This window comes from Marmota flaviventris, chromosome 6, assembly GCF_047511675.1.
Source record: "Marmota flaviventris isolate mMarFla1 chromosome 6, mMarFla1.hap1, whole genome shotgun sequence".
NCBI classification, from domain to species: domain Eukaryota; kingdom Metazoa; phylum Chordata; class Mammalia; order Rodentia; family Sciuridae; genus Marmota; species Marmota flaviventris.
In genome coordinates this window covers 134,118,446-134,146,105 of record NC_092503.1, presented here as the reverse complement: position 1 = coordinate 134,146,105, position 27,660 = coordinate 134,118,446, and the positions used below count along the sequence as shown (strand labels likewise).

Below are 27,660 nucleotides of genomic sequence, written 5' to 3'. Positions count from 1 at the left end.
TTTCAGTATTTCATTTGTATAAAAACAAGCACAACTGATCTTGGGAGATAGAGGATAAATAGTGTTTACCTCTTGGAGAGGGAAGGAGGACTTCAGAGTTTGCTGGAAATAAATAACTATATCTTGATGTGTGTATGTGTGGGTACATATAAAAATGTAAAAAAAAAATCAAGTTCTACACTTAAGAGTTATATAGTTCACTAAATAAATGTAAGTTATATTTAATTTTAAGGTGAAGGAAGCACTCATATCTAGAAACTTAAAGATCCTGACTGCTGAGTGATCATGGTTTAAAATTCAGCCGATTATGTACCTCTTCCAAATATATCTGCATTTCTTTGTGTAGTTTCTCTGCTATGAAAGCTGTTAAATCCAATTATCAAAATAAAATGAACTTAGAATCAGACCTTCATTTTAATTTTAATTCTAAAATACATTTTTGTACTGGTAAATGTAAAACTCTACTATAAGTAATGGTAGATTACATTACTGTTCACCAAAGCCCCCTTCTTTTTCTCTTAGGGAAAGGGTTTTCCTACCTTACCCACTGAAGTCAGAGCTAGGCCTGTGGAGTAGCCAGATGATCTCCAGCCAGAGCCTAGAGGACTAGCTAGCTCAGAGTATTGTTCACATTTTCCCCTACTTCTATGGTCACAGAAGGTATATTGTGGTGGAGCCTCCATAAGCCTAGACCCAAGTGATATCAGTTATCAAGACCTCTATGACCTCTGAATTCTATTTTCTTATCATCACATTAGCAAGAAGTACATTGGCTGTTGTTTTAAGCATCTGATATTTTGGGGTATTCTTCAACTTTGGCATACCTGGCTTATCTAGACTAATAAAATAATTTTTATTTTCTCTTTATTTCTTTACTTTCTAATTTATTTTATTATTTATAATATATAAAATATATAGTAGATATTTATACATGTGTTTTATACATTTGTTATTACATGTATTTTACAATATACAGACAGTATTAACATTTTGCTAACATGATATTTATAAAGTAGAGATTATATATTTATCTCATGTTATAACTATTGGCTTTTCACATTTTTATCTGCCTTCAATTTGATTATGACTCAAGCTCATTTTTAATTTCAAGGTCCTTCTTTTGGTTTAGTGCCTGAAACGTTTTTTTTTTTTTTCTATTTATATATGACAGCAGAATGCATTACAATTCTTATTACACATATAGAGCACAATTTTTCATATCTCTGGTTGTATATTCGTGTCTTCATACCTGTACTTTGGATAATAATGATCATCACATTCCACCATCATTAATAACCCCCTCCCTTCCCCTCCAACCCCTCTGTCCAGAGGAGGCTGATTCATAGTGGGATAGGGAGTGGGAGCATGAGAGGGATAGATGAACTCTAGTGCCTGAAACTTATAATGATTGTATTTTCTTCTTAAAGTTGAATTTGGAGCCATAAATTGAGAATAGGGACAATACCTGCTTACTTCTTTCCTGTGCTCCACAGTACTAATTCTAGTCGTAGAGATGCACTGTCTGCTCAATAATAGCAGTAGAACTACCCAGCAATTTTGAACCATCCACATGGTGTCAGATAGTAAATAGTAGAAGTGCTTCCATTGTTCACAGAGGCCACATAGCTAAACAACCTGCTTCACAGCTCTGCTTCTTTCATGAGCATTAATTACTTTCAGTTTCATTGAAGTCATTCTTATTTTTTTGAAAGACTATTTGAGAGTTTGAAAATTGAACATTTACCCAAAACCTGTTTATAAAACATTAAATCCAGAAGTCATACTTCACAGTAGAAGTCAAATATATTCATTTGCATTTATAGAATGAATTATATTTTCTTGTCACTTTCATTTTTCCAATTGAAGTTGCCCTCTAATAGAAAAACTTTTTTGCCAAAAGATTAAACAGATGAATTTAATTGATAAGTTTTAGTTAAATTGGTTAGTTTTCTACCTTTAAGTCTGAAATTCAGTGTATCAAGTTTTTGAATGAAGAAACTGATATTCTAGGTTACATGTATAAAGTATTCTGTAACATTTTATATCATTCTTTGTCTTAGACATCAGACTTTAACTTTTGAGATGGACAGGGGATTATGTTTGCCTTACTTTTATTTAAACCTTAAGAGCTTTTCGTAAAGTTTATGAATGTTAAACTTAGGAATATAAATTCTTATTATAGATGGAAAAAATAAGCCATGAAATCATTTCATTCCTATTTTCACTGCTGGTGATAATTTTTCTTTTTCAAAAGCATTGAATCTTCTATTCAGATTGATCATATTGATTAACAGGAGATCATATTGACTAAAGAAGAAGAAAAATCCTTGAACAGAAAATAGAACACTGTAGAGGCTGAAGTTATTTGTACACTACTAACCTGTCCTCAGATAGGCATTTAAAAAAATTTATTATATGGCAAACACTATCAATGTGGAAATTACTACATTAAACCTTGGAGACTTGGGAATTAAAACCCCTTCTCTTTTCCAACAAAAGCTAATTTTGTTACAAAATATTTAGGTCTTTATGTCTGTTCTGTCAGTATTAATACGGTTTCTGGTTACTTTTTTTTTTTGACAGGCTTCAGAGTACAATTGAATAGATAATTTACTTGAAAAAGAAATACCCAAAAGTACTTTCATGTATTGTTTCAGTTTGACAATAAAAAAGTACATTGTGGGATATTTATAGTATTTTTCAATCTATTTTTATCAGTAGACTAGGAGTGATAACTGATTTAGGGCACAGGGGTTAAAAACAGGAAATGTGGTTTATAAGGTAGGCAGTATCTCCAGAGTTTCCAGGGTTGATTTCTTATAGCCTTGACTGAAGAGTGTCATGTTTCAAAACAACATTAGGCAGAATATCTTGAACTTAGTAAAGGAGTCGTCTATTTGATTGTGACAGGAAGTGCTTCATGGAAAAGTTTGCATTCTTGGTATAGATTCAAATGGTATATAGCAGTTGTTTTCTGTAATTACAGTGTTCTTCCTCTCCAACTCGTTTATAACATTCTTTATCCAGTCAAATTAAGGGTATGTCTCGTGTAACTTTTAGTAAGTTCCCCTTGACCTTTGTGTTTTGTTTAAAATTTTATTTTATTGTTTTAATGAAAGTTTTTTCAAATAGCTGTATAAGAAGGTTTTCAATGGACTGTTATGGGTAAGGAGAAGCATGTATTAGGGGTACTATTAATTATAGCAACCAGAGAATCCAAGTTAAAATCGAAAAGAAGTATAATTTTCTATAGTTTCTCAAATGTCAGCTTGGAAGAATCTATCAAAAGTGGAATCTTTGGACTCAACAGTTCCACTTCCAGGAAGATATCTTACATAAATATGCTAGTAAAATGCATGAATCTATGTTCACTGCAGTATTACTTATGGAAGTAACAGTAGGAGGATGGTTAATTTTGATATATCATACTATAAAATACTAGGTAGCCATTGAAAATTATCCGGTAGATTTATATACATGGAAGAACAAACAACCCAATTTAAAATGGGCCAAAGAACTCAATAAAGAATCTACCCATGACCAATCAGCCTATGAAAAAGGTGACTCAACATTTTATGTCATTGGGGAAATGCAAATTAAAACAATAGTGAGATACCACTACATACCTATTGGAATGACCAAAGGCTAGAACACTGGACCACACCAAATGCTGGTGAGGATGGAAAGTAATAGGAACCCTCATTCACTGTCAGGGGGAACACAAAATGATATAGCTACTTTGGAAGGCAATTTGACAGTTTCTTACAAAACTAAACATACTCTTATCATAAGACCTAGAAGTGACATTATTTAATATTTACTCAAAGGAGCTAAAAGCATATGTCCACACAAAAGCCTACTGGCTGATGTTCATAACAGTATTTTTCATAATTGCCAAAATTTGCAAGCAACCAAGATGTCCTTCAATAGGTAAATGGATAAATAAATTAGTACATCCAGATAATGGGGTATCATTTAGCACCCAAAGAGATGAACTGTCAAGCTGTGAAAAGACATGAAAGAACCTTAAATGCATATTATTAAGGGACAAAAGCCAATCTTAAAAGCCTGCATATTGTATGATTCTAACTATATGGCATTACAGAAAAGGCAAAACTGTGAAGAGAGTGCAAGACTAGTGGTTACCAAGGTTAGTGGAGAGAGAGATGAATAAGCAGAGTGAGCACAGAAGATTTTTAGGATAGTGAAAATATTCTGCATGTACTTATAGTGGTGGATACATGTCACTATATTTTTGTCTAATCCTATAGAATGTAGAACACTGAGTGAACCCTAATGTAAACAGTGGACTTCAGTGATTGTGATGTCTCATTGTCTATCCATCATTTTATCAAATGTATCACTGGATGGTGATAACAGGATGGCTGTGTTTGTGTGGGTGCAGAGGATATATGGATATTGCTATACCTTCTGCTCAGTTTTGCTGAGAACATAACTGCTCTGAAAAATAAATATTTTTAAAAGAATACTTGTGATGTATTGTGGAATGACATAATCAATTTCAAGAAGAGAATGTGTACTGTAATCTCCTTGTTTTAGAAAGACATTATATTCATGAGAAAAAATTGAAAGAATATACACCAAACTATCAATTGTGATTATTCCTGGGGAGAAGGATGAAGGAAGAGTTTATTCATTTTTATGTAAACTTATACTCTCGTGGTTTTTAATTTCTTTTCAATGGGAAGTTTTTAAATTTTCAAACTAAAAACTGAAGAACAAAGACTTGATCAACCCAAATGTTCAATGTTCTATTCTTTAATATGGACTTTTCTCCTATAGCAGTCTACCTAGCAATTTGTCCAAAGTATTAATAGTAAGAATCAAATCTGTATGACACTTTTTATTTATATATTTACAAAGAATTTTCCCATACATTAAGGAAAACCTGAAGCTCAGTGAATTAATTGATTTTTCCAGCTGAGGTTTAAACCCCAATTATTCTAATACACAGCTGTACATTATCTATTAAAAGTTATTGCTAGAATTTATTTCCATGAAACTGACACAAAAGGAAGATTAACATCTTTTCAACAAGTAATGAGACATTTTTTTTCCCCCAGAGACATTGAGGAGAAGTCTTATTAACAGAAGCTCTGTCTTTGGTAATGCAGATTTTACCATTTGCCTGAACAATTTTATATCATGAACTTGCTTACTGTTTTGGGATGGTTTAAGACTCCTTTTCTCTACGTGCAAGTTATTTATTGTATTACATCTGGGCATGTCCCTAGTCCAGTGTAAGCCCTGTAAGAGGAGGGGTTTTGTTGTGGGTAGGTTTGGGTCACTGCCATATCCCTAGCACCTGGAATAGTGTCTGGCATGAAATAGTAATAAGTACACAATAAATATTTTTAATAGTTATACTATTCCAAAATCAAGTACCTCCCTACTTCATTGAAAGAACAAACACAAATATACCAAGCAAGAAGTCTTTCCATTTTGATGTGTGAAAAAAAATCTCTTAGTTGTTGGGGATGGTACACTGTACTGGCTGACTTACAGGAATCCCACCCTGCAAGAAAGAGCCTACAAGTCCTAGCACAGAGTAGAAATAAGCTTTGTTTTCTCCATGGGGAATTTCCACAATGGGCTACCAAATTAATTGCTAAGTGATAGTCTGGGTTGATACTGTGTGGGTGGGGACACTTTTTTTTGTCAAATATCATGACACATTCTAATTTCATATTCAGAGTAGAGAAGATATATATTGTAAATGCTTAGAAGCTGTTTCTCATTCCCTCACTTAAATAACATGGAAAGTTGTGGGGGTTTATCTAAGGGTACCTTTTTTAAAACAGTACTTATTACTATATCATAATAATGTAACATTTATCTATAACTCCAAGAATCAAGGCAGTTTGCTTTTTTTCTGCTCTCACTGTCTACACTGATGGTTTCTTCCTAATTTACCATACATTAAACTAAAACCCAGGTTTCCTAATATGTTCACATACTATGTTCTATTATAATACAAAGACATCTTCCTAAGTATCTAGCACATAGTGAGAATTTAGCAACTACTTCAGTGTTTTGAAACAAGTGATTAGTTTAAGAATATAGCTGGAAAAATAAAGCATATTTGAAAAGCAAATAGATTTAATCTCAGCTACATTCTGTTCTGCTATATTTTCTTTAGTCAAATTGTATTTTTCAAATGGATCCTGACTGTTAATCACAGAAAGACTTTCTTCATTTTCCTATGTCTTAAGAAAAGTAAGAGGTGCTTTACCAGAAAACATCTCCTTCTCACATAAACAGGACCAGTTACTTATCTTTTAAGTGAATAGTTCACATGTCATTTGACTGTGGACATTATAGAATTTTACACATATTCAAGTTTCTTCTCTAACGTATCTAGCCATTCATCATTCATTTATCAATTTATTTAGATGGTTTAGTCTTCAGAACTTAGGAGTAAGCAGGGCAGACATAGATTTTGCCTTTTATTTCTTCATTCATGAATATTTTCCAAACGCCTATTATGTGCCAGCCACTGTGGTAGGTTCTGAGGATACAAAGATAAGAAAAAGTGTGTGTGATCTCTATGCTTGTAGAGTTTATAGTCCAGTAGGGGAGATAGATATTAATCAAGTAGTCTTACAAATAAATGTGAAGCTGCTTCAGTGGGAGGAAAAGACACAGTGTTCTGAGAGGATGTTCCAGGTGATCCATGTGCATGTGTAAAGTGCAGGGTGGGCCCCATGGCTGTGGTCAATCATAGCACCACCCATTTGCTGACTGCCCAGTATTTGGCAAGTGAGTCCTTGGCCTCTTAAAAATATTATTCCATTTTATAAATGTTATCTTTGTTTTATGAAAGAGACAGTTACAAATCATCAGATTAGAAACTTGTCCCAAGGTGACTATAGTAAGTAAGTAGCATGTGTATTGGAGATCATGTCTAAGTCTTCCTGTGTCCACCTGGTCCTCTTCTTTTTGGTCATGGTTCAAATGTTACCACAAGACTGTTACTGGTATGTGATGTTCCACCATTCTTTTCAAAGCCAGTGCAAAGTATCCTAAAAGAGTTCCATTAAAATTCCAACTTCTAGAGAACTTTGTGTGAAACCAGCACAATGAGAGTACTGTCAGAGACAAATCTTTCCATTAATCATGGCACAGTCACATTTGATGCTATGTCTGGATTGTTTGCTGCTGTCATGCCTTATGTACAAATTCAATTGCTAAGGAATTTCTGCACCACTCAATAGAACTTCACCTACAAGTACATGAGGGTCATAATGGATTATATTGTACAAAGGTATAGACCATGAGATTCAAAAAGAAAAATTAATGTATTTTTTTCTAGTCATTATATCTTTTAGTCAACTATTAATGTCTTTATTTTTAAAAATTAGCCCCTGAAATATGTGTACTGCTTGTCAGGACAAAGTGTTCCTCCCCACTGAACTCTAAGCTCCTTTAGGGCTAGGGGTTGGGGGTTGCATCTGTTTTGCTTACTTTGGGATACCACCACCTGGAGGTACCTAGCACATATTAGATGCACAAATATTAAAGAATGAGATATAATTTCTGTATTTCAGAGTTGACAGTTGTCTGGAAAATAAGTTGTGTTTTCTGAGGTCATATAAGTCGTATGTAAGTAAGGCAGAATTTAGATCCCAAGTGTCCTTTCTGTCACCTCTCTGAACTTAACGGTAATTATCAACCATTGATACTAATAATATTACAATTATAATAAATGCAGTGGAAAGGGAAACAACATATACCATCCAAATTAACATAATATTGTCCCTCAGACACAATCTTGGACCTTTTGAAGATCATGCTATCACCAAAAATCATATTCTGGTTCTGTCTCCAGATATGAAAACCAGGGTCCTTTGAAATTCACTCTACACTTCATTCCTCCTCTCACTTAGGCCTTGGACATTTGTTGTAATAGATGCATTTACAGCTTCCTGGCAACATGTATGTCTTTCTCAGGTGACATCTTCCTCAGCATTTCTGTCTTTCTTCTTCCAGTCCTCTAATTGAAGGAAGAAACTGTGGGGTCAGTTAGTGCCCATGAGATCACAGTTGAGACCCATCCTCACATTCCCAAGCCTTAATGTGGTCTCAGTCACCTCTCAGTGTTTGTTTGGATCCACATTCTTTCACTATGGCTTCTAGAGGAGCTTTGGCTTCCGGAGGTGGGGAATTGATTCTAGGAACCCCCACAGATAACAGCATTTACAGATGCTCAAGTCACTTATATAAGATTGTCTAGTATTTGCATAGAACCTACACACATCCTCCATATACTTTAAATCATCTCTAGATTCCTTATAATACCTATTACAGAATACATGCTATACAGATAGTTGCTGTACTGTGTTGTTTAGGAATAATGACAAATAAACAGTGTGTACAAAATCATTATAATTGCTTTTTTTTCAATCCACTGTTCATTGAATTTGTAGATGCAGAACCGGTTGAAAAAGAGGCCAACTGTATTTTAATTTGTCCAGTTGGAAAAGTACATTGCCACATTATTGCCAGCTATGTTTGCCACCAGGTGGAGTACCACAAGGAGCAAGTGAGCTAGGGGACCAACAGCACCTGGCTTTGGGTACAGGTCTTTGAAAGATCTGACATCCTCCTACTAACATATTTTGAGCTTTTTAAAACAGAAAACTCAATGGGCAATTAAAACCAAGAAGTTTATCAAAGGTTAGTATTTTAAGATTGTGTCCAGCCATCTTACTGTTGATCCCTGAACCATGTGCAGGGAAGGTGAAAGACAGGAGTGTGTGGCACATCTGGTTTAGCTGCTTGCTTCCCAACTGTGGTTGGAGAGTAGAAAGAAAGAAATCAAAATTCTTAGCTTAGAAGAGTACAGAGATCTTATGAGTTTCCCAGACACAGATACTGCCTGGTTTCTAGCCCTTTGCTCAGACTTTCTTTACCCCTACTCCAATACTGTTCTTTAACCAATTAAGAACTTCACACCAAGTAAACGTCTTGCAAATTATTTTAAATCAGAGTATAAAGAATTTTTTTACAATGTCAAGCGCATTCATGTAACCCTCTTGTACCTATTTGCTATATGCAATATAAACACACAACACGAGTAAATTGGGGCCAAACTTGTAATAACTAAGCACATTGGGATCCTCTGTATGAAGGACCTAATGCTTCTGATGTGTACTTAATGGTGTCCACTATGTAGTGAGTCTCAGTAAATTACATTAAATGAGTAAGTGAAAACTTTTAGTAACTTTTTTAAAATGAACAATAGGCAATAAAAAATACTTCTGTGTTTAACACAGTGGGTAGTAGTTGTTTTTTTTTTGAGAAGTAATCTTTTATGTTTTAAATATTATAATTGCCTAGGGGGACATAAATGATGCTTTATGAAGCTATGCATCAAGCTGGTGTGCCTTTTTTTGAGGTCTTCTGTTTCATACTATCTGTCTGACCCTTACTGGCTGCCTTGAAGTCTTGAGTAGGATCCCTGTTTGTGTCCATCCTTGGAACCATACATTTCCCCTTTAGTTTCTCCATATCACCACTTGAAGCAGTTGTTACTTCATGTGTGTGTGTGGGGGGATGGGGGGTATTTCCTCTTTTTTTCTCTTGTCCATAATGAAAAAATCTCCTTCCAAGAAATCTAAAGTTCTTTTACTTATCCAAGGTGCTTCTTACATTATTATCCATGTGGTCAACCTAAAATGGGAAGCTTGATCATGTTTCAAATTTGCTATCAGAAATGTGGTTCTTTGGGTTAACAGGGACACAGCAACATCAATGTTTATTTGTAGCAGCACAATTCACAATGCTAAACTGTGGAACCAACCTAGATGCCCTTCAATAGATGAATGGATTAAAAAATTGTGGCATATATACACAGTGGAATACTACTCAGCAATAAAAGAGAATAAAATCATGGCATTTGCAGGTAAATGGATAGAGTTAGAGAAGATAATGCTAAGTGAAGTTAGCCAATCCCAAATAACCAAATGCCAAAAGTTTTCTTTGATATAAAGAGGCTGATTCATAGTGGGATAGGGAGAGGGAGCATGGGAGGAATAGACGAACTCTAAATAGGGCAGAGGGGTTGGAGGGAAGGGAAGGGGGATGGCGTTAGAAATGATTGTGGAATGTGATGATCATTATTATCCAAAGTACAGGTATGAAGACATGAATTTGTGTGAATATACCTTGTATACAACCAGAGATATGAAAAATTGTGCTCTATATGTGTAATAAGAATTGTAATGCATTCCACTGTCATATATAAATAAAAAAATAAAGAGTATCCTTTGCTTTTATTCTTATAGTTCACAGCTAAGTCTTTAAAATTGTATTAACTAATATTTTCCCCCTTTTAAAGGGTATTTTATTAGTAATGCTTAGTCTAATGGTTCTTACCAGGAAATATTTCTTCTATTAAGGTCAGAGTGGGAGTTGAGTTCATAGCATATGATGTCACAGAGCATGTGACATTTTCTTGCTTGATTCTGAATTTAATTTTTGTTTTTTTAGTCACCACTCTGGCTCAATTTATCTTTTACATTTAAGAAATTTAAGAATCAAAAACTATCTTCATGTTTCTAGGCACTAGTGCTAGAACCCCAAGAACCCATACTCCTGACATGTGTTCTTATAGTGGCATTAACAGGACCCTTATTTTCACTGAGGATGGAGACTCTTGGTGCCTTAAAACATAGTATTATGTGTATAGTATCAGTTACTTATATGTTAGATACACTGATTATATAAATATATATGAGCTGATCTTCCACAGGAATTGCAGTTAAAAGGCAGTAGACATGAGACAGTGATCGCAGACACTGGAGCCAGAGCAGGCTTCCATGCACCCTGCACTAATTCTGGGAGAGAGCAGGTGTCAGAGTAGGCCAAGCCCTCTGGTACTCTCAGTCCAAAGGAACTCTGTGATGTGGCTTTCCTCTGACAAGAAGAATGCTGTTGTGATCTCCCAAGCTTGTTTGTTTCCCTCTTTACTTACAGTAGGATCCTTAGGTCTTCTGTCCTACCTCCCACATAGAACTTCTTCCCTTGTAATTATCCTTTTTTTTTTTTTCTCAGAAAGGATCAATTTCTGGATTACATGTAATTACTCTTCACTCTGCTTTCTCAGCTATCCTATCAACAACATCTGAACTTCATATCATAGGTTCATATGAAACTCTATTCATATGAAATTGGCTTCTCAAAAGAAAAACAGTGCACTTATTTTTATACCATATTATATGATAAAATCAAAAGCTAGATATGTATTAGTAATCTACAAATGCCGATTCAAAAAATTGGTTTATAGTTCATGGTCTACTCAACTTTCCTAAATATTCAGAAGTGTATATGACATTCTGAGAGATTGTCCTTAGTGTCATTACTAGTAACATCCATGATTTTGCATATAGAACATTTTTTCTGTTCTGTAGTGGAAGTATTCTAAGGGGGTGTAGTTAATTCTGGAAGGCATTCTAAAATATTCCATTTAAATGGCAGTGGTTGTTTTGGAGTTACAATAAAATAGCATTTGGTTTTTATGTATTTTCTTGAAAAATAATGATCATGAAAGCTGTTAAGGAGTTGTGTGAATACCTGTCCCATACATTATCTCTTTGAATCCTCATTACAGGACGATAAGAGAGGGTGCACTTACTATACTCATTTAATAGTTGAGAAAATTGAAGCTTACAGTCTTCTCACCAAAAGCTATTAGGTGTTTCAACACTATTCGGTGTTAAAACTGGGGATTGATTCAAAACAGTGTGACCTTAGACCCTGTACTCATAAATCTTGTGAGTACTACTATTGAGTGAATAGTGCTTTTTGATTCTGTACCTAGAATCAGAAGTCTTTGTTTTGTCCAAGCATAAACTTGCTTTACTGAATCAGATTCAGTGTGGTTTTGTGAGAAGTTTCTCCTCAAAGTGATTCCTTAAGATCAGAATAGTCAGTCTGCATAATAATTTGACTTTTACCTTGGGAAGTTAAATGCTGTGATATTTAATATACATTTTATGAGCCTTAATAAAATCTTCCTTCTGTCCTTTGCATTATTATTCATATACTTGTGAAGAAATAGAAAAACATTTTTTAAAAACTTATTTTGAGGCCAAGTTACCAATAGTTGACAGAGAGCATATAGGTGTACAGTGATAGAAATGAAAAACAGTGAAAGAAAACTTCTAATTTAACCTTTTTTTTTTTTTTTTTTTTTATAACCTGTTTGAAAATAGTCCTTTCACCATTTGGTTCTCAAAAGGAAATTGATAGTTTGGTGTTACTTTCTGTTTCTCCTCAGAACACTGTAAGGCAGCTTGCTGCACAGTGCACACTAGTGCTAGCAGGGGAGAGGGCTGACTTGTGTTCCCACTTAATGCATTATCCCCTCCCCCTTCTTGATTTCAGGTGTCAGAAACTATTTAAAAGAAGCTTTGGTGAATATAATTGCTGTGCATGCAGAGGTAAGCTATCATTAGATGTTCCTAAGAAATGTGGATGACTAGGAAAGAAAACAAGAGAAAGGGAAATTTGATGATTTTAATAGTGATCTCTTTTCTCCTTCAGAAGGTATCTTGGGTATAAATAAAATAAAGCTCAGCGCTTGCGCGCTCTCTCTCTCTCTCTCTCTCTCTCTTTCTGTGAGTGTGTGTGTGTGTGTCTTTTTCTGAAGTTATGTATGTTTTCTCTGATAACTAAGACTAAATTCAGTAATATTTGGAAAGTACAGAAAAAATAGAATGGAAAAAGATATTTTTTCTTTAAAGAATGTTAAATTCCTTATCTTGGAAATTAAATTATTCTCTTGTTAGTCAGAACACAAATAAGCTTTGGTATTTCATTAACATTGCAATATGGGCTCACATAGTTCTGGGGATTCCAGAAAAGTAGAAGTTTGTTAGAAAGACAGGCTCCCAGGGTAGTCTGACGTTTTCGAATGAAACAGACGCTCTCAATAGTGTAGGCTCTTGGAGATGTTGCTTCGTGTTAACATCTTTAGTTGGGGAAGAGAGCCTTTCTGAGGAATATTGAGCTATCAACATTGGTACCACAGCTACCACCATTGTCACCACTGTGATGACCTGTTCTCATTAAGTAGTTTCATAGTCCATTACTCACTGCTTCACCAACACTTTCAGAGTGACTGTGGCTCACGGACTGATGGGAAACCAGATAAAATGGGACAGAGCAAAGAGCACAGATGCTCAAGAGCATCCTCAACTGTTTGCATCCAAATAGGTGTTTCTAGATTTATGTTTGTCTCCTCCATCCAGAAGTATTTCAGGTCACGGAGGTAAACTAAAACAAAACAAAACAAAAAACCATGGATAATTAAGTAAAACAGCCATCACAGAAAACAAAGGTAATGTTACCTGGTTCCTGAATTTGACTCTAAGTTTGAAGCAATAGAGCAAAATAGTATATTATATTTTTCATTTCTTAGTAAAAGGGAAGCATATAACTTTCTCTATAAATCAAGTTTTTATATATCAAAGACAGGAATTTATCACATATATCTAATAATGAGCAATTAATTTAATTGAGATTTTATGAAAACTATCAGGAAACTCTTATTAGCTTCCTTTAAAATGTAAATTAAAATCATCAGGTAGAAATGTTGGTGGCAGGTGAGCAGAGGAATTGCAAAATACATGGGAACTGTGAATGTGAAAGATCATGCACTGATTTCTTTTTTTTTTTTTTTTTTTTTTTGGAACTGGGGATTGAACCCAGGGGTGCTTAACCTTAGCCCTTTTTTATATTTTATTTACAGACAGGGTCTCTCTGAGTTGCTAAGTGCTAGTCTGCTGAGGCTGGCTTTGAACTCTCCATCTTCCTGCCTCAGCCTCCCAAATTGCTGGGATTATAGGTGTGCACACGGTGATCATGCTGATTTCTAATGAGATGGCTTTTACTTGTTTGTTTGTTGTTTATTTATTGGTACCAGGAATTGAACTCAGGGACATTCAACCACTGAGCTACATCCCCAGCCCTATTTTGTACTTTATTTAGAGACAGTGTCTCACCGAGTTGTTTAGTGCCTCACTTTTGCTGAGGCTTGCTCTAAACTTGAGATCCTCCTGCCTCAGGCTTTCAAGCTGCTGGGATTGCAGGTGTGTAGCACCATGCCTGGTAAGGCAGCTTTTATTAATGTCCATTGTCAATAGCTGTGAGATTATTTATAAATATTAGGCATTCAAGTCCTCTTTAAGTTTAGCCCAATGACTGAAAGTAGAATTTCATTAGTAATATTTATTATTGTCAAAATTTTCTTAAACTCTCAAGTCATGTTAGGGGTTGACCCAAAGGTTTAATTAATCCTGTTGGCTCAATCTGAAAAATAGGAAAAGCTAAAAAGAAAATATAATTTACTTGAATTTTTAAATCAGAAAGGAAAATGTTTCATTAAATTTCCTGATAATTCCCAGTTTAAAAGTGTCAAACTTTTTAAAAAAGTTTAAAAATAATGCTGTGTGAAATGAAAAAAAAATAATATATCTAGTACAACATATAATAAAACTGGGGATCTTGTCCAATACATAATAGTGGACCAGCAAGTAGGGTATTTGTCATATTCTAAGGAAAGTTTGACCAGGGTTGTTTTGTTTTGTTTTATTTGAGATCAGGTGTCACTCTTGTTACTACCCAGGCTGACCTCAGTATCCTGGGCATAAGTGATCCTCCTGCCTTAGCCTCCCAAGTAGCTGGAATTACAGGCACATACCACCATATTTGGCTCAGTGGTTTTTTTTAAACTATGGCAAAATATTTATCCAGAGTGTATTTTTTTCTAATTTCTTCTCTAAAAATTGTTTTTTTGTGAAAGAATAGGAAGAGGAAGAAATCTTCAAATCAAATTTTAGTTTATCCACATCAACAGTAACTCTCAAAATTTTAACTGTCTATATTGTATTTTTAAATAGAATTATTAAAAATATGACTTAGAGCTGGGTTCAGCGGCACATACAGGTAATCCCAGTCACTCAAGACACCGAGGCAGGAAATTTACAAGGTCAATATCAGCCTGGGCAATTTAGCAAGACCCTGACTCACAATAAAAGAGCTGGAGATGTAGCCCAGTGGTAAGAGCTCCCCTGGGCTCACTTCCTGCTACCAAAAATAATAAATAAATGAATAAGAAAACCTATGGGGTTTTGTAGTTTTTGCATGTTCCTTTTGATTTTAACAAATTCAGGCCAGGAAAAGTCCTAGAGTATATCATTTTTCTTATTTTAAACTCCCATCAGGTGTTTACTATTTCCAAAGAATTGGTGCCTCGGGTACTGTCCAAGGTGGTAGAAGCAGTTTCTGAAGAGCTAAGTCGACTGATGCAGTGTGTTTCCTCCTTCAGCAAAAATGGAGCACTGCAGGTAACGAAAATTCAATTCTGTGTTGAAATTTTATTTTTATTTAAAATATGTAAATGTATTTTAACTCATCCATCCTGTGACATATAGACAGTTTTTTTAATGTCTCTGCTGATTGCAGATATATCATATATCTTGCATGAGACACACCCATGTTACCTTATAAGTTCCAGAGTTTCTGTTTCAGTTCTTAGAGCAAAACTTTAAAGACTATTAAGTGTAAAAATTATCTGAATGCAGATTACTTCAAAATATTGTGATTTTTTTTACTTTGTGCATATCTTCATTATATTCAATTTCATAGGAAAATTGTTCCAACTTATTTATAAATCTTTCAAAGCATTCAATGTATTGTACATAGAAAGCACAAATAGCTATCTCACATTTCATTGGTTTATGTCCCATTTGTTTAAATTTTATAAATACAATTGCTATAAACAAGTCACTTGATTCTTGGTGTGCATGTAAGCCAACTTCAAGGAGAGCAGATGTGTAGGTGTATGGGAGAGAAACTCCCTGCCTATGAATTATCTTTGTACCTGGAGTATTGGGAGTATATTGAAAGAAAAAAAAAAAAAAAAAGAGTAGCAGAGTATTTCTATCTTGAGACCTGTTGCCACTTCAATGAAATTTTTGTCCCCAAGAAAGATAGGATTACAGTTTTTTTGTTTTTGGGTTTTTTTTTTTTTTGTAACAGATTGAGTTCTAACAGTGTGTTCTTGGCTATCAAAATACTCCTGTAGCTTTGGGGTTTTGAATTGGTGAATATTCATGATGTGTGGAAAAGCACAGTACACACAATGATCTCAATCACACAAAATGGGGTGTTATATATGTGGACACATATATAAAAACTGAAATAAGAATGGAACTGCTGGAAGGACATGTCCTACTAAGCTACTTGTGACTGGATAACTTTGATCTTTGCTAGTGTTTTTGTTTCCTGTTATACACATACTAACTTTTTAAAATAAAAGCAATTTTAAAAACCTAAAAAGGAAAAAAAAAACAAAACAGTAGCAAGCTGGATTTGTGTTTCAGTGGTTGTGGCCCTGGATTCCATCTTCAGCACCACACACACACACACACACCAGAAACAAAACAAACAATAACAGTTCTCCTATAATGGCTGAAGAAACTTCCATCAGGCCAACCCTCCAAAGATAATGCTGTAAATGTGAATAAGATCTGAAAATGATTTTTTAAAATTTACAAACAATAACAACAATAAAACACCTGAAGACACAAGGCACCAAATGTGTCAGTGAGTAAGCAGATTTTGGAGGAAATGGAACATGAATGAATTCCCCAATTTTTTATGGATTTTTAGCCTGAAGGTAGGCTATAGGGTACCAAAAACTTCAATCCAAAATCTGCCATCTTTCTGGTTTAAAAAATAGGCTTTGCGGGCTGGGGTTGTGGCTCAGCAGTAGAGCGCTTGCCTAGCATGTGCAAGGCTCTAGGTTCAATCCTCAGCAAAACATAAAAATAAATAAATAAAGGTATTATGTCCAACTACGCATAATAAATACATAAATGAATAAATAAATAGAAAAGATCAGGCTTTGGGGCAGCCTCAACAACAGGGAAGTATCCTAGAGAGAAAGAAAGCAAGTGCCTTAGATTCTATATACACAACTCCTAAATCTCTGTTGAACCTTTTAAATATATACATGCATGGTTAAACTCTAATCTAACCAGCCCAGATAAGACTAAAATACTGAAGTAAGAATGGAACTGCTACCCAAGAGCCAAGAGCTCTCAATTTGAATCCAGATACATTAATTGCATACTAAAACAAAAAAAATGAACTCTTTAGAGGCATATTATAGAAGCCAAAGTTTCTAAACCATAACATTCACAATGTCCAGGATACAAATTTAAAATTAATAAAAACTGACAAAACAGGAGAAAGCATAACCCATTCTTTCTTTTTTAACTTTTTAAACATTTTTGTTTATTTATTTATTAGTTGTAGTTGGACACATTATCTTTTTTTTTTTTTGGACACATTATCTTTATTTCACTTATTTATTTTTATGTGGTGCTGAGGATCGAACCCAGGGCCCCACACATGCAAGGCGAGCGCTCTACCGCTGAGCCACAATCCCAGCCCAACATAACCCATTCTTAATAGAAAAGAAAATCAACTGAGACCAACCATAAGATGATCAAGTTGTTGGTACTAGCAGATAAGAATTTTAAAGCAGCTATGTTTGGTGACATAAAGGAGAATATGCTCATAATGAACCAATAGGTATGAAATATCAGTAGAGAAATAGTTACCCTAAAAAAGGAACCAAATAGAAATTTTGAAATGGAAAAATAAAGTGAATGAAATTTTTAAAATCTACTAGATGGGAATAGCATAGACAAAATAATTGGAAAAAAATAAACAGAACTCCAGGGATTCCTGGGACAGTGTCAGAGGTTTAGTTAGCATGTATGTAACTAGATATCCAAAAGAGTAAAAGAGTCAGTAAAGGATGACCAGGGAAATGAAAGTTCACTTTGCAGAAAGACACCAGTAGACATCCACCAAGATAGACTGACTTTACCAAATGTTGGCAAAATGTGGAGGAACTGGAACTCTTACACATTGCTGGGAATATAAAGTACTACACCTTGGAGGAAAGCTTTTGCAGTTTCCTCTATAAGTAAGCATATGCATACCCTATGACCCCGCTATTCCAACCTTGTGATAACTAGAACAAAAATATCTGTCTCAAAAAAAAAAAAAAGCATGTAAGAATGCTCATAGTAATTTGTTTCATAGTAGCCCCAAACAGGAAACTGCACAGGTGTCCATGATGTCCATCAACAGAATAAACAAATTGCAATATGTTCATAGACCCAAATGCTCTTCAGCATTAAAGAGAAAAAAAACTACCGATGAATCTCAGGAACATTTTGCTGAATGCAGTATGTCAAGTAAATGTTAATAGTAGAACCTCTGAGTACACAGGTAGTCACTATCATATTCTTTAGAAGTCTGTACTTTTGAAAATTTTCTCTCTCTCTCTCTCTCTCTCTCTCTATATATATATATATATATAATGGAAAAGGGATAGACAACACTTATTAATTTGGTTAGAGGGAAATCAGTTACAAAAACCTATGCTGCATTTCCATTTGCCACCAGTTTTCTCTAGAAATTGGATTTATCAGCCCTTTGATATTATAGTATAAGTTGAAAGGTCATCATAATTATAATGGTTCCATTATGAAAGATAATTAGTAGGTGAATTTTGTAGTATTGAAGGAAGATTCAGTAACTACTCTGGCCCTCAGCAGTCTTAGAATTATAACTAAAGTTTGCCCTCTCTGCAAATTACCTCTGCAATTCATTTACTCAATGGCTAAATCCCACAGAGATCCAGCAGGCAAAGGTTGGGAAGAAATATCAGCATCAATGGGGAGCTTTTTTGAGGTGTACAAGTCAGGAGACTATTGGCTACTATAACTAATCTACTCTCTGACATTACAAATCCCTCTGAGGGTATGAGCAAGCATTTTATATTTTGAAAAAGTTCAAGTGAGTCTAAACTCCCACCTTCACCCTTTCCTGGTAAGAATGACTGTTAGAACTCCCTTCTTTGGAGCAGGTATCTTGGATAGGGACTATAGGATCATTTTTCAGTCACTTACAGATGGGCCAATATCCAGAACCTTCCCCAGAGCAAGAAGAGAGTGACAATTTGGCTGATCTTGTATTGTGACATTTTCTGGCTTACAATTGTATGTATATTATTTAAGTAGCTATAGCTTTTATAATTGACATAATTCATAGGTTAATTGAAATACCCTGTCACTTTGATGGAATAAAATTTCTACCTGAAAATTAGTTTTACATCAGTTTAATCTGTTTCCTAAGATATTCAGCTAAGCATTCTACCACATTTTTTTCCCTTTAATATTTTCCTCTAGGTCTGTTTGTAATTTTTGTTGTTGTTATTGTTGTTTGCCTGTACTAGAATTTAAATAGTAGAGACGAAAATTTCATATGCTTTCTAGTTTTTTAAACACTGCAAAATGAAGCCAAACAACTTTTTTCCAAACAGAAGTCACTAAATAAAATTGATCTTATATAAACTAGCTATGCCTTTTGCTATTCTTTTACATTATTTCTTATACTCCTGAGAATGGGTGTTTTTTTGTTTTGTTTTGTTTTTTATAAATGCTTCTCCAACGCCCATTGTCAGGACAGAGAAATTAGAGAATGCATTGCAAGTATGTGGGTGTCATCACTGTACAGTTCTGAAGCACCAGGGAACCCTGGCTTATGTGTCCTTGCATGGAAGTGAACCCTAGGTTAGCTTTTCTTTTGTTTGTAGGTAATTTCATTTACCATGTAGTTTGCCTACAATAGAAAAAGAATAACAATTCAGGGATTTTTAGTGTATCCAAAGAATAGCCCAATCATCACCATAATATTCATCACCCACCAAAAACCCCAGACTCATTAGCAGTCACTCCTACCATTTTCTTATAAGTCTCCTTCCCTACCACAGACAGCCACCAACTTTCTATCTCTATGATTTGTCTGTTCTGAAATTTTCATGTATGAAATACATGCGTTGTCTCACACATGAGCTTTTGGGGGATAGCTCATATGTAAACCATAAGAACTCCTTTTTTAGAATTTTTTTTAAAATATTTTTTCAGTTGAAGATGGACACAATACCTTTATTTTATTTTTTTATTTTTATAGAGTGTTGGAGATCAAACCCAGTGCCTCACATATGCTAGGCAAGCACTCTATACCACTGAACCACAATCTCGGTCCATTTTCTAAGAGTTTTATAGTTTTCTCTCCTACAGTTGGGATCTATAATTTATTATGAGTTGATTTTCATACTGAAGAAGAAATTCAACCTCCAGTTGTCCCAGCATTATTTGTTAAAGAAGCTCTTCTTTCTCCACTGAATGATCTTGGTATCATGTTGAAACCAATTGATCATATGTGTAATGGTTTATTCAGTCCCTCAGTTCTGTTCTTTCATCTCAGTGCCTGTCATGTGCTGATACCACGCTGACTAGATTACTGAAGCACAGTAGTAAGTTTGAAATCAGAAAGTGTGAGTCCTCCAAATGTATTCCTGTTTTTCAGGATTGTTTTGGCAGTATTATGTCCCTTACACTTCCATATGAATTTTAGGATCAATTTGTTAATTTCCATTTTTAAGAAAGCACAGCTATGATTTTAATAGGGATTGCATTAAATCTGTAGAGTACAGCTTAGCTTTTGAGAGGAAACCATGTGCTTGGAAGGGCATTGGCTGAGAAAGCAAGGTCCTTAGACTTCCCCCACTGTGGGGGAGGGGCCCCTCAGGGCCACTGTTTCAGAGTTTCCTTCCTGTCACCATCAGACTAGCAGGCACATTACAAGTCAGATAGTAAATACTGATTGCTGGAAAATCATTGCATGGTTTGTACTTTTCATGTGAGGTATAAAGCTCTCTGTCTGCACATAATCATACTTGACTCAAGTTAATTTTTGCTAAAAACAAAAATCTTATTGTAGACAATTTCTTTATACAGTTTTTAGAAAGTCTTTTTGCAACTAATTGCCACCATGTCCACTCTGTCCTGTGGGTAGTAGACTGGAGAAACTGTTCCCCTCAGTACTTGTGTGCATTTGAAAATTAACACAGCTTCCTATTGTCTCTCTGTCCTTCCCTCATCTTAGGCAAGACTTGAGATCTGTGCTTTGAGGGATACTGTGGCCATTTACCTGACACCTGAAAGCAAGTAAGATGTCAAGTGTTCTCATGTCTGCTTTTAAAAAGGTTGTTTTACTAGTGTGTTACATGCTTTTTAAAAAAGCTCAAAAACTTGCGCTGAAGATTATATTTGATCAATTTTTTAGCTACACAGTATGAGCCTACAATAAACCAAGTATTCTCAAGATCACTTCTTTGTAGCACAAAATAAAGAAAAGGTGTTGAATACAATTTTATGTGTTTCTTTCATTACTGATAAATCTTACTATCATAAATTATATGGTAGAGAATTACATCTCAAAAAAGAAGCGAAGAAGAATTGAGGTTTATTCTATTCATAGCAGATTAGAAGGACAGCTCGAATGTTGTAAATATCAGTATAAGAGGAAGCCTTGTGGTTTCTCTACAAAATTTTGTAGTGGAAATTTGATGATAATTTTTAGCTGTTTTGAATGAAAGTCAGGATTTCCTACCATTGAAATATCAGTAGATGAAGTGAAACAGAGCTACCAATTGCCTTTACAAAATTATTTACCACATTTGCAATATTACCTAGAAAATACTGTAATTCTGTGCCTGAGAAGCCAAGTAGTATGCAAATCAAATATTTAAGGACACTGTAATATACTTATTCATTTCCAGTGTTGATAAGGTGGCTTATGCCATCATTCTTACTGATATCATTATACCTGAAAAAACTTAAAAATTTTTTTTCTAAACAAATGAGGTTAGCTTTTCATTCCTGATTGTCAGAATTTATTTCTAGAAGATTCCCATGTTTGTGTACAACCATATCTTTTCCCAACCATCATTTTTCTATATAGCACCAAGTGCTATATAGACGATAAAAAGCACCCAGTCCACATCTGCTTAGTCTGAGTGCCTGTTTCTCCCCAAGAACTAAAATTTACAGAGCCTAAGTTCCTCATCTAGAAAAAGAAGATAATACAGGTTGAGTACCCTATATCCAAAATGCTTGGATTTAGAATTATTTTTTATTTGTGATATTTTCATATCCATAATGAGGTATTTAGGGCTAAGACCCAAGTCTAAACACGATATTCATTTGTCTCATATATGGCTTAAATACATAGCCTTAAAGTAATTCTATACAATATTTTTAATATATTTTGTGCTTGCTATGGAATTTTCCATTTGTGGCATTATGTTGGTACTCAAAAAGTTTCAAATTCTGGAGCATGTTGAATTTCAGATTTTTGATTGGGGAAGCTCAATGTGGATCCCTAGGCAGAGTTATGAGAAGATTAAATAACAAAATATATCAAGTTACCTTCTAAACTGTTGGTGCCCCCACAAGTATTAGGTAGTATAACCTTTGTCATCATTATCCATTGTTATTGTAATAGTGACAGTGAAGAACAATAGTATTGCATTTCTCTCAGTTTTTTGAAAGAGGTTTATAAGAAACAAGACGATGGTGGAGATAATGGCAGTGCCTTCCCACCATCCCAGGAAAGAGGAAAACCAAATAACTATTGGGAAGGCTGAGTATACCAATAAGGACCCCTTCAAGCCCCCACTTCTGTCTCAGGTACAACTAAAGATTCCCAGCGCCCATTTTTATGACTTTGTTGGAACTTTTTCTTCTCTTTATATGTTAATGTAGCACTTGCCCCTAGTTTAAGAAACATTGCTCAAAAATGTACTTCCTGGTAGATTGATGAGGATGTTTTTATAATACAAAATCACAGAACATCTTAAAATAGTAACAGTTACATTTATTTCCTCAGTTTGACTAGTCATTAGAGATTTGAAAATCCTCAGAACTTTTTCTTAGTAAACAGTACATTTTAGTACCAAATATTTTCTCCTAACATGTTTTTCATTTGGTTCAGTGATTTTTCTGATACTTTCTACTTGGAAAAGTTAAGCATAACAAGCTGGGTGCAATTGGCCCATCCCTGTAATCCTAGAGACTTGGGAAGGTGAGGCAGGAGGATCACAAGTTCAAAGGCAGCCTCAGCAACTTAAGGAGGCCCTGTCTCAAAATAAGAAATAAAAAGGACTGGGGATGTGACTCAGTGGTAAAGCGTCCCTGGATTCAATGGACACCAAAAAAAAAAAAAAAAAAAAAAAGCCTACCAAATATGAGGATCTTAAATGTATTCCTTTTGTCCTTTTCATGTAAAGAAATTATGTTGCCTTTTTAAAGTATATAGACATCTGTCCATTTTCTTACAGATTTTAAATATAATAGCTAAATCCTGTGAAGACCATGTTTAGTTATTATAAGATACTGACTGTAAATCAGGCCCAATACATGGCAACACTATAATGTCCTTACTTATGTCATATTTTACAAGCTTATTCCCATTTCTTTATAGTTCCTTCTTCTCATACCTGTTACTTTATCTGTAGTTCAGTTTTGTTTAAAAAAAAGAAAAAGAAAAAAGATCTTGTTTTTTAGAACATGTCCACACTAAGCCCGCCTCTCCCATGAATAGCCCCCTTTTGTTCAGGTGACGTTTCATTTCCCAGTTGAGTCTTTCTGACCCTGCTCCTGTGAAGCCTCTGTCTAGTAATCATAGCCTCACTTTTGCTTTTACTTTTTCTGTTGTTTTTCACTTTTACTTTTTCTCATATTTCCACTTGCTTCACTGCCTTATATTGGTTTCTTTATACTTAAGATATGCTTAAGAATTTTTAAGTGATCCTCTTAATTGATTCCCTCAGAACTCTGAATTGTTTGGGCTTAAGTGTTATCCTTTTATTCCAGGTCTAGTTTTAAACAGGCCCTGGAAGCCCTGCCTCAGCTTGCAAGTGGAGCAGATAAGAAGTAAGTTCTCTGTGCTGTCCTCAGACGATAGTTAGGTGTATTGAACAAGGTTTTGTTATCTGAAGAACCTTTAAAAATGATAATGATGATGATGATGATGATGATGATGATGATGATGATGTGGATTTAAGGAGGAGCAGTATTTAATAGCTGTACCAAGTTACTTGTATCTTGCTTTTCTTCCAAGTGACAGAATAAGGTAAGACTTTTCTTTTAGGTTTAAGATAATTTAGAAATTAAGACTTTTTGAGTTTTAAGTGACTGAAAATATCCAAAGAAAACTCATTTGACTTACACTATATTATTGGCTTATATATTTAAGAATATAATAAAGAGGGCAGAGTAGTAAAGTGCAGAACTCAGTATTTTTTTTTCTTTATGACTAGTTTAATAGTGTATACTTTATTCTCTACAAAATAAAAATTATGAAGAAAGTAGATTTATATAATATGGCATCATAAAATTGTATATATTTCATTACTACCACAGTAGTGATCTCAACCTGTATTTAAACTTTACTACTCAAATAACAAGAATTCTGACATGAGAGAAAATCTAGGCCAGGGAGCTAACTGTCTAACTTAGCATCATCTGAAGCAACTGAAATGCTGTAGCTCTTTGCTTCCTCACCAGTTGAAGCTGAAGTTCACCCACCTTTGCATGTGATCCATCAGGGTGCAGTGGGAAGCACATGGGGCTGGCTGGGCTCCCTAGCAGAGGGGAATGTGGTGGGAACTCAGAGCACAGACAGAACATCAGGAACTGACCAATAGGAGGCACTGTCACATGAGATTGAGAGTAGACGGGGCTTAGAAGAAGGGGGAACAGACCAGCTACCCAGTTTATGTGATCCCCAGTGCAATCCCTTGTGTGTTTCTCACACTGGCAGATAGATATATGAACAAACAGTGCCCACACCAACAGCCCTTGCTTCCATTTTCCTACTTTCTTCTTCTCTCACTAACTTTTGACTTCTAACTGAATTTATAACAACCTATTTATTTCTTTAAAATAAATATGATAAAAGATTAAAGCAGTCACCTCTATTTTAAATAAATGGAGCATGGCTCAGAAGCCTAGTACATTTGAGTCTGGAACAACAGACACCCTGACATAATCCCAGATTAGGACTATATTTTAATGTACTATGGAAGATAATGTTCTAATATTGAGCATTGTTCAACCATGAAACAATCTCCTGACTTTAGTACCATGAAATTCAGGACTTGGTTGCTTCATCTGTATCAGATGAGCTCTAAAGTTTCTTCTAGCTTTTAAATTATGTGAATATATCAGACCAAGTAGGGAAACAATTGAGAATCATAGCAGAATGATATTCCTAGAGGAGCTAGAGTTAACCCTGTTTCCCCTGGTATTTAACTTGCTACTTTTATTCACCATGCTCCAATATTTGTTAAAGACAAAATGGAAGATTAGAGGGACAGAAAATAACAAAAAAGAAGTCAGGGTTGCTGTGGTGTGAGCTTAGAAGTAAAGGTTGACTACAAAAGGATGATGGAACTCTTCTGTCTCCTGAACACGTAGACTACTATATGTGTTTGTTAGCTTTCATAGAAATGTATAACAAAAAGTGAATTTTAATATTTTTCAAAATGTTTAGAGTGAATTTTAAAAAATAGGCCCGAATATTACTCTGTTTTAGGGGAGAAATCTAATCTAGGGGAATGGGACAGGAGGGACATTTTTAAATATAAACACAATGTGTATATTAATATATTCTTTAGACCAGCTTCCTTGGTTGAGTTGTTTCTGTTATTAAGAATCAATAGATAATGACTTTTTCAGCTTCCTTCTAAAAACAGCAAGCAGAAGGCAAAGCTCGGCAAGCTGGCTCCCTACTTGTTTGCTTAGGTTGCTAAGCCACCCTCACTGTCAGGCTGTGAAATAGTGTCTCCTCCCTGCAGGTTACTGGAAGAGCTGCTGAACAAGTTCAAGAGCAGTATGCACTTGCAGCTTACCTGTTTCCAAGCTACTTCTTCAACCATGATGAAAACATAAATACCTGCAAAAGAAGGGCAGTCCAGAAAGATAACATGTAATAAGAATATTCACTTTCTAAGTGCCCTAAAGGTATTAGGTGTATAGAGCACTGCGTTTGCAATTTCTCTGTACACCTCCCCCCACACCTCAGAAGCTTAGAAATTAATGTATGTTTTTTTTTCAACCAAAATGACAGTATTTGAAAAACCCAAGCAGTAATTTTTTTGTGTGCCCTTTTTTTGTTGTTGTTAATAAGGTTCTATATGACTGTTTGACATACTTTGTTTTTATTTTTATTTTATTTTATTTTTGCCTCAGCTAAATGTTGCCTGGTGAGTGTTGTGGGAGCAACAGCTTATTTAGGGAATGTTTTGAGATGGCACATGGCATGTCTGAAAGCATTTCTATATGTATCATTTAATACACTTTTAATGTCAGCAGTTTATAAGATCCATGAAGAGATTGATAAGAAATTTGAAAGTTATATTTAGACATCTTTGGGACTTTATCCTAAACTGCATAGCTGTACTTTAAAGCCTTATTTCATACAGATGGTCCTACATCATTAATTCATGTGGGTTTGGGGTAAATTTACGGTCTTGCATTAAAAAGTGGTTCATGAATTAACTTTGCATTTTGTTGTCCAGTTTTTATTTTTCACAGTACTAAATATTTAACACCTTTTGCATTTTTTTGTTGTTGTTGTTCTCACTCATTCTTTTTGATTTGATGTATGTGATGTGTGTCACTTAGCATTGGTGTGTCATTGATTCCTAAGGACCTGTGTGTTGTCTATGATGGGATGTGAATGCCAGACTCTATGCCAAACTCACAGGCACTGTCAGCACCATCTTCAATGTCACCTAAAGAATAAGCCAGGCACATGGGGACAGCTGGCACTCCTGCCTGTTGCTTTTGATTCTAGTGATTTACTTTCTCCACCACTTCTTAGCCTTTGAAAAATCTTGCCCTGGAGCTGAAAGGATGCTACTCTGGCATAGTCAGTGTTTTCTGAAAAAGACACCCTTGGGTCAGCAGGCAGTGATTCACTACTGACTGGACTTACCAGAATAGGTTCAGGTCACTGTGACAAAGTGGCTTCTCTAACCTAACTCCATTTTACCCTCTGTTTCAGAAAACAGTTTCCAATTGTGGTTTACTTGTCAAGGTCTTCAAATTTTTCTGTAGGTGATACAGAATTCTATTTTTCAATTGCTGGAATAAATGTCTTTGGTAATACAAGTAATTTTAGAGCACAGTATAGCAATATACAGAATTATGTGAAATAAGTAAATGTTGTATTTGTTAATTTGATGTTTGGGTGGACTCACAATAACTGAACGTTAAAAGTTTAATCTTTTACAGACGTGGCTTGATAAATTAATGTATGCAGAAAGTTGTCTTTCCTGAGTGTGTTAACCATTGTATCTAGCATGACTGTGAACTAAATTATAAAACTGCAATCCTGAATGTTTGTGTTATTTTAAATATCTAGTACAGTATGTTCAGCCAATAAAGAATCTTTCTTCACTCTGAGATGTAGTTCAGTTAACATTTTTTTTACCCAAGTGTCTATTTCAACATTTTCATTAGTTATAAAATGCTTATATGTCTAGTTTTAATTCAAAAATAAACATTTAAACGCTGGTCTACGCTATGTTTGTCAAGTCATTGTCAGCAAGCATTTATCAGGTGTCCCACTAAATCTTTTGTTGGGAACTTGCCACATGCTTGCTATTGTACTACATTACCTTGTTTAATCCTCACAACA

The 27,660-nt window shown here is 34.9% G+C and overlaps 1 protein-coding gene across 2 annotated transcripts in view; it reads left to right on the top strand.

Annotated features, from left to right (window-relative positions):
- The window catches only part of Exoc2 (exocyst complex component 2), a 198,084-nt gene extending 170,659 nt beyond the window's left edge, over positions 1 to 27,425 (top strand). For both annotated transcript variants that reach the window (XM_027954808.2, XM_071613618.1), the window contains exons 24-28: positions 12,409 to 12,464; positions 15,249 to 15,371; positions 21,058 to 21,119; positions 23,829 to 23,888; positions 25,814 to 27,425. In XM_027954808.2, the coding sequence (XP_027810609.1) occupies positions 12,409 to 12,464; positions 15,249 to 15,371; positions 21,058 to 21,119; positions 23,829 to 23,888; positions 25,814 to 25,907 (395 nt within the window). In that variant the 3' untranslated portion in view covers positions 25,908 to 27,425. The remainder of the gene's footprint in view (positions 1 to 12,408; positions 12,465 to 15,248; positions 15,372 to 21,057; positions 21,120 to 23,828; positions 23,889 to 25,813) is intronic.
- The last annotated feature ends 235 nt before the right edge of the window (positions 27,426 to 27,660 follow it).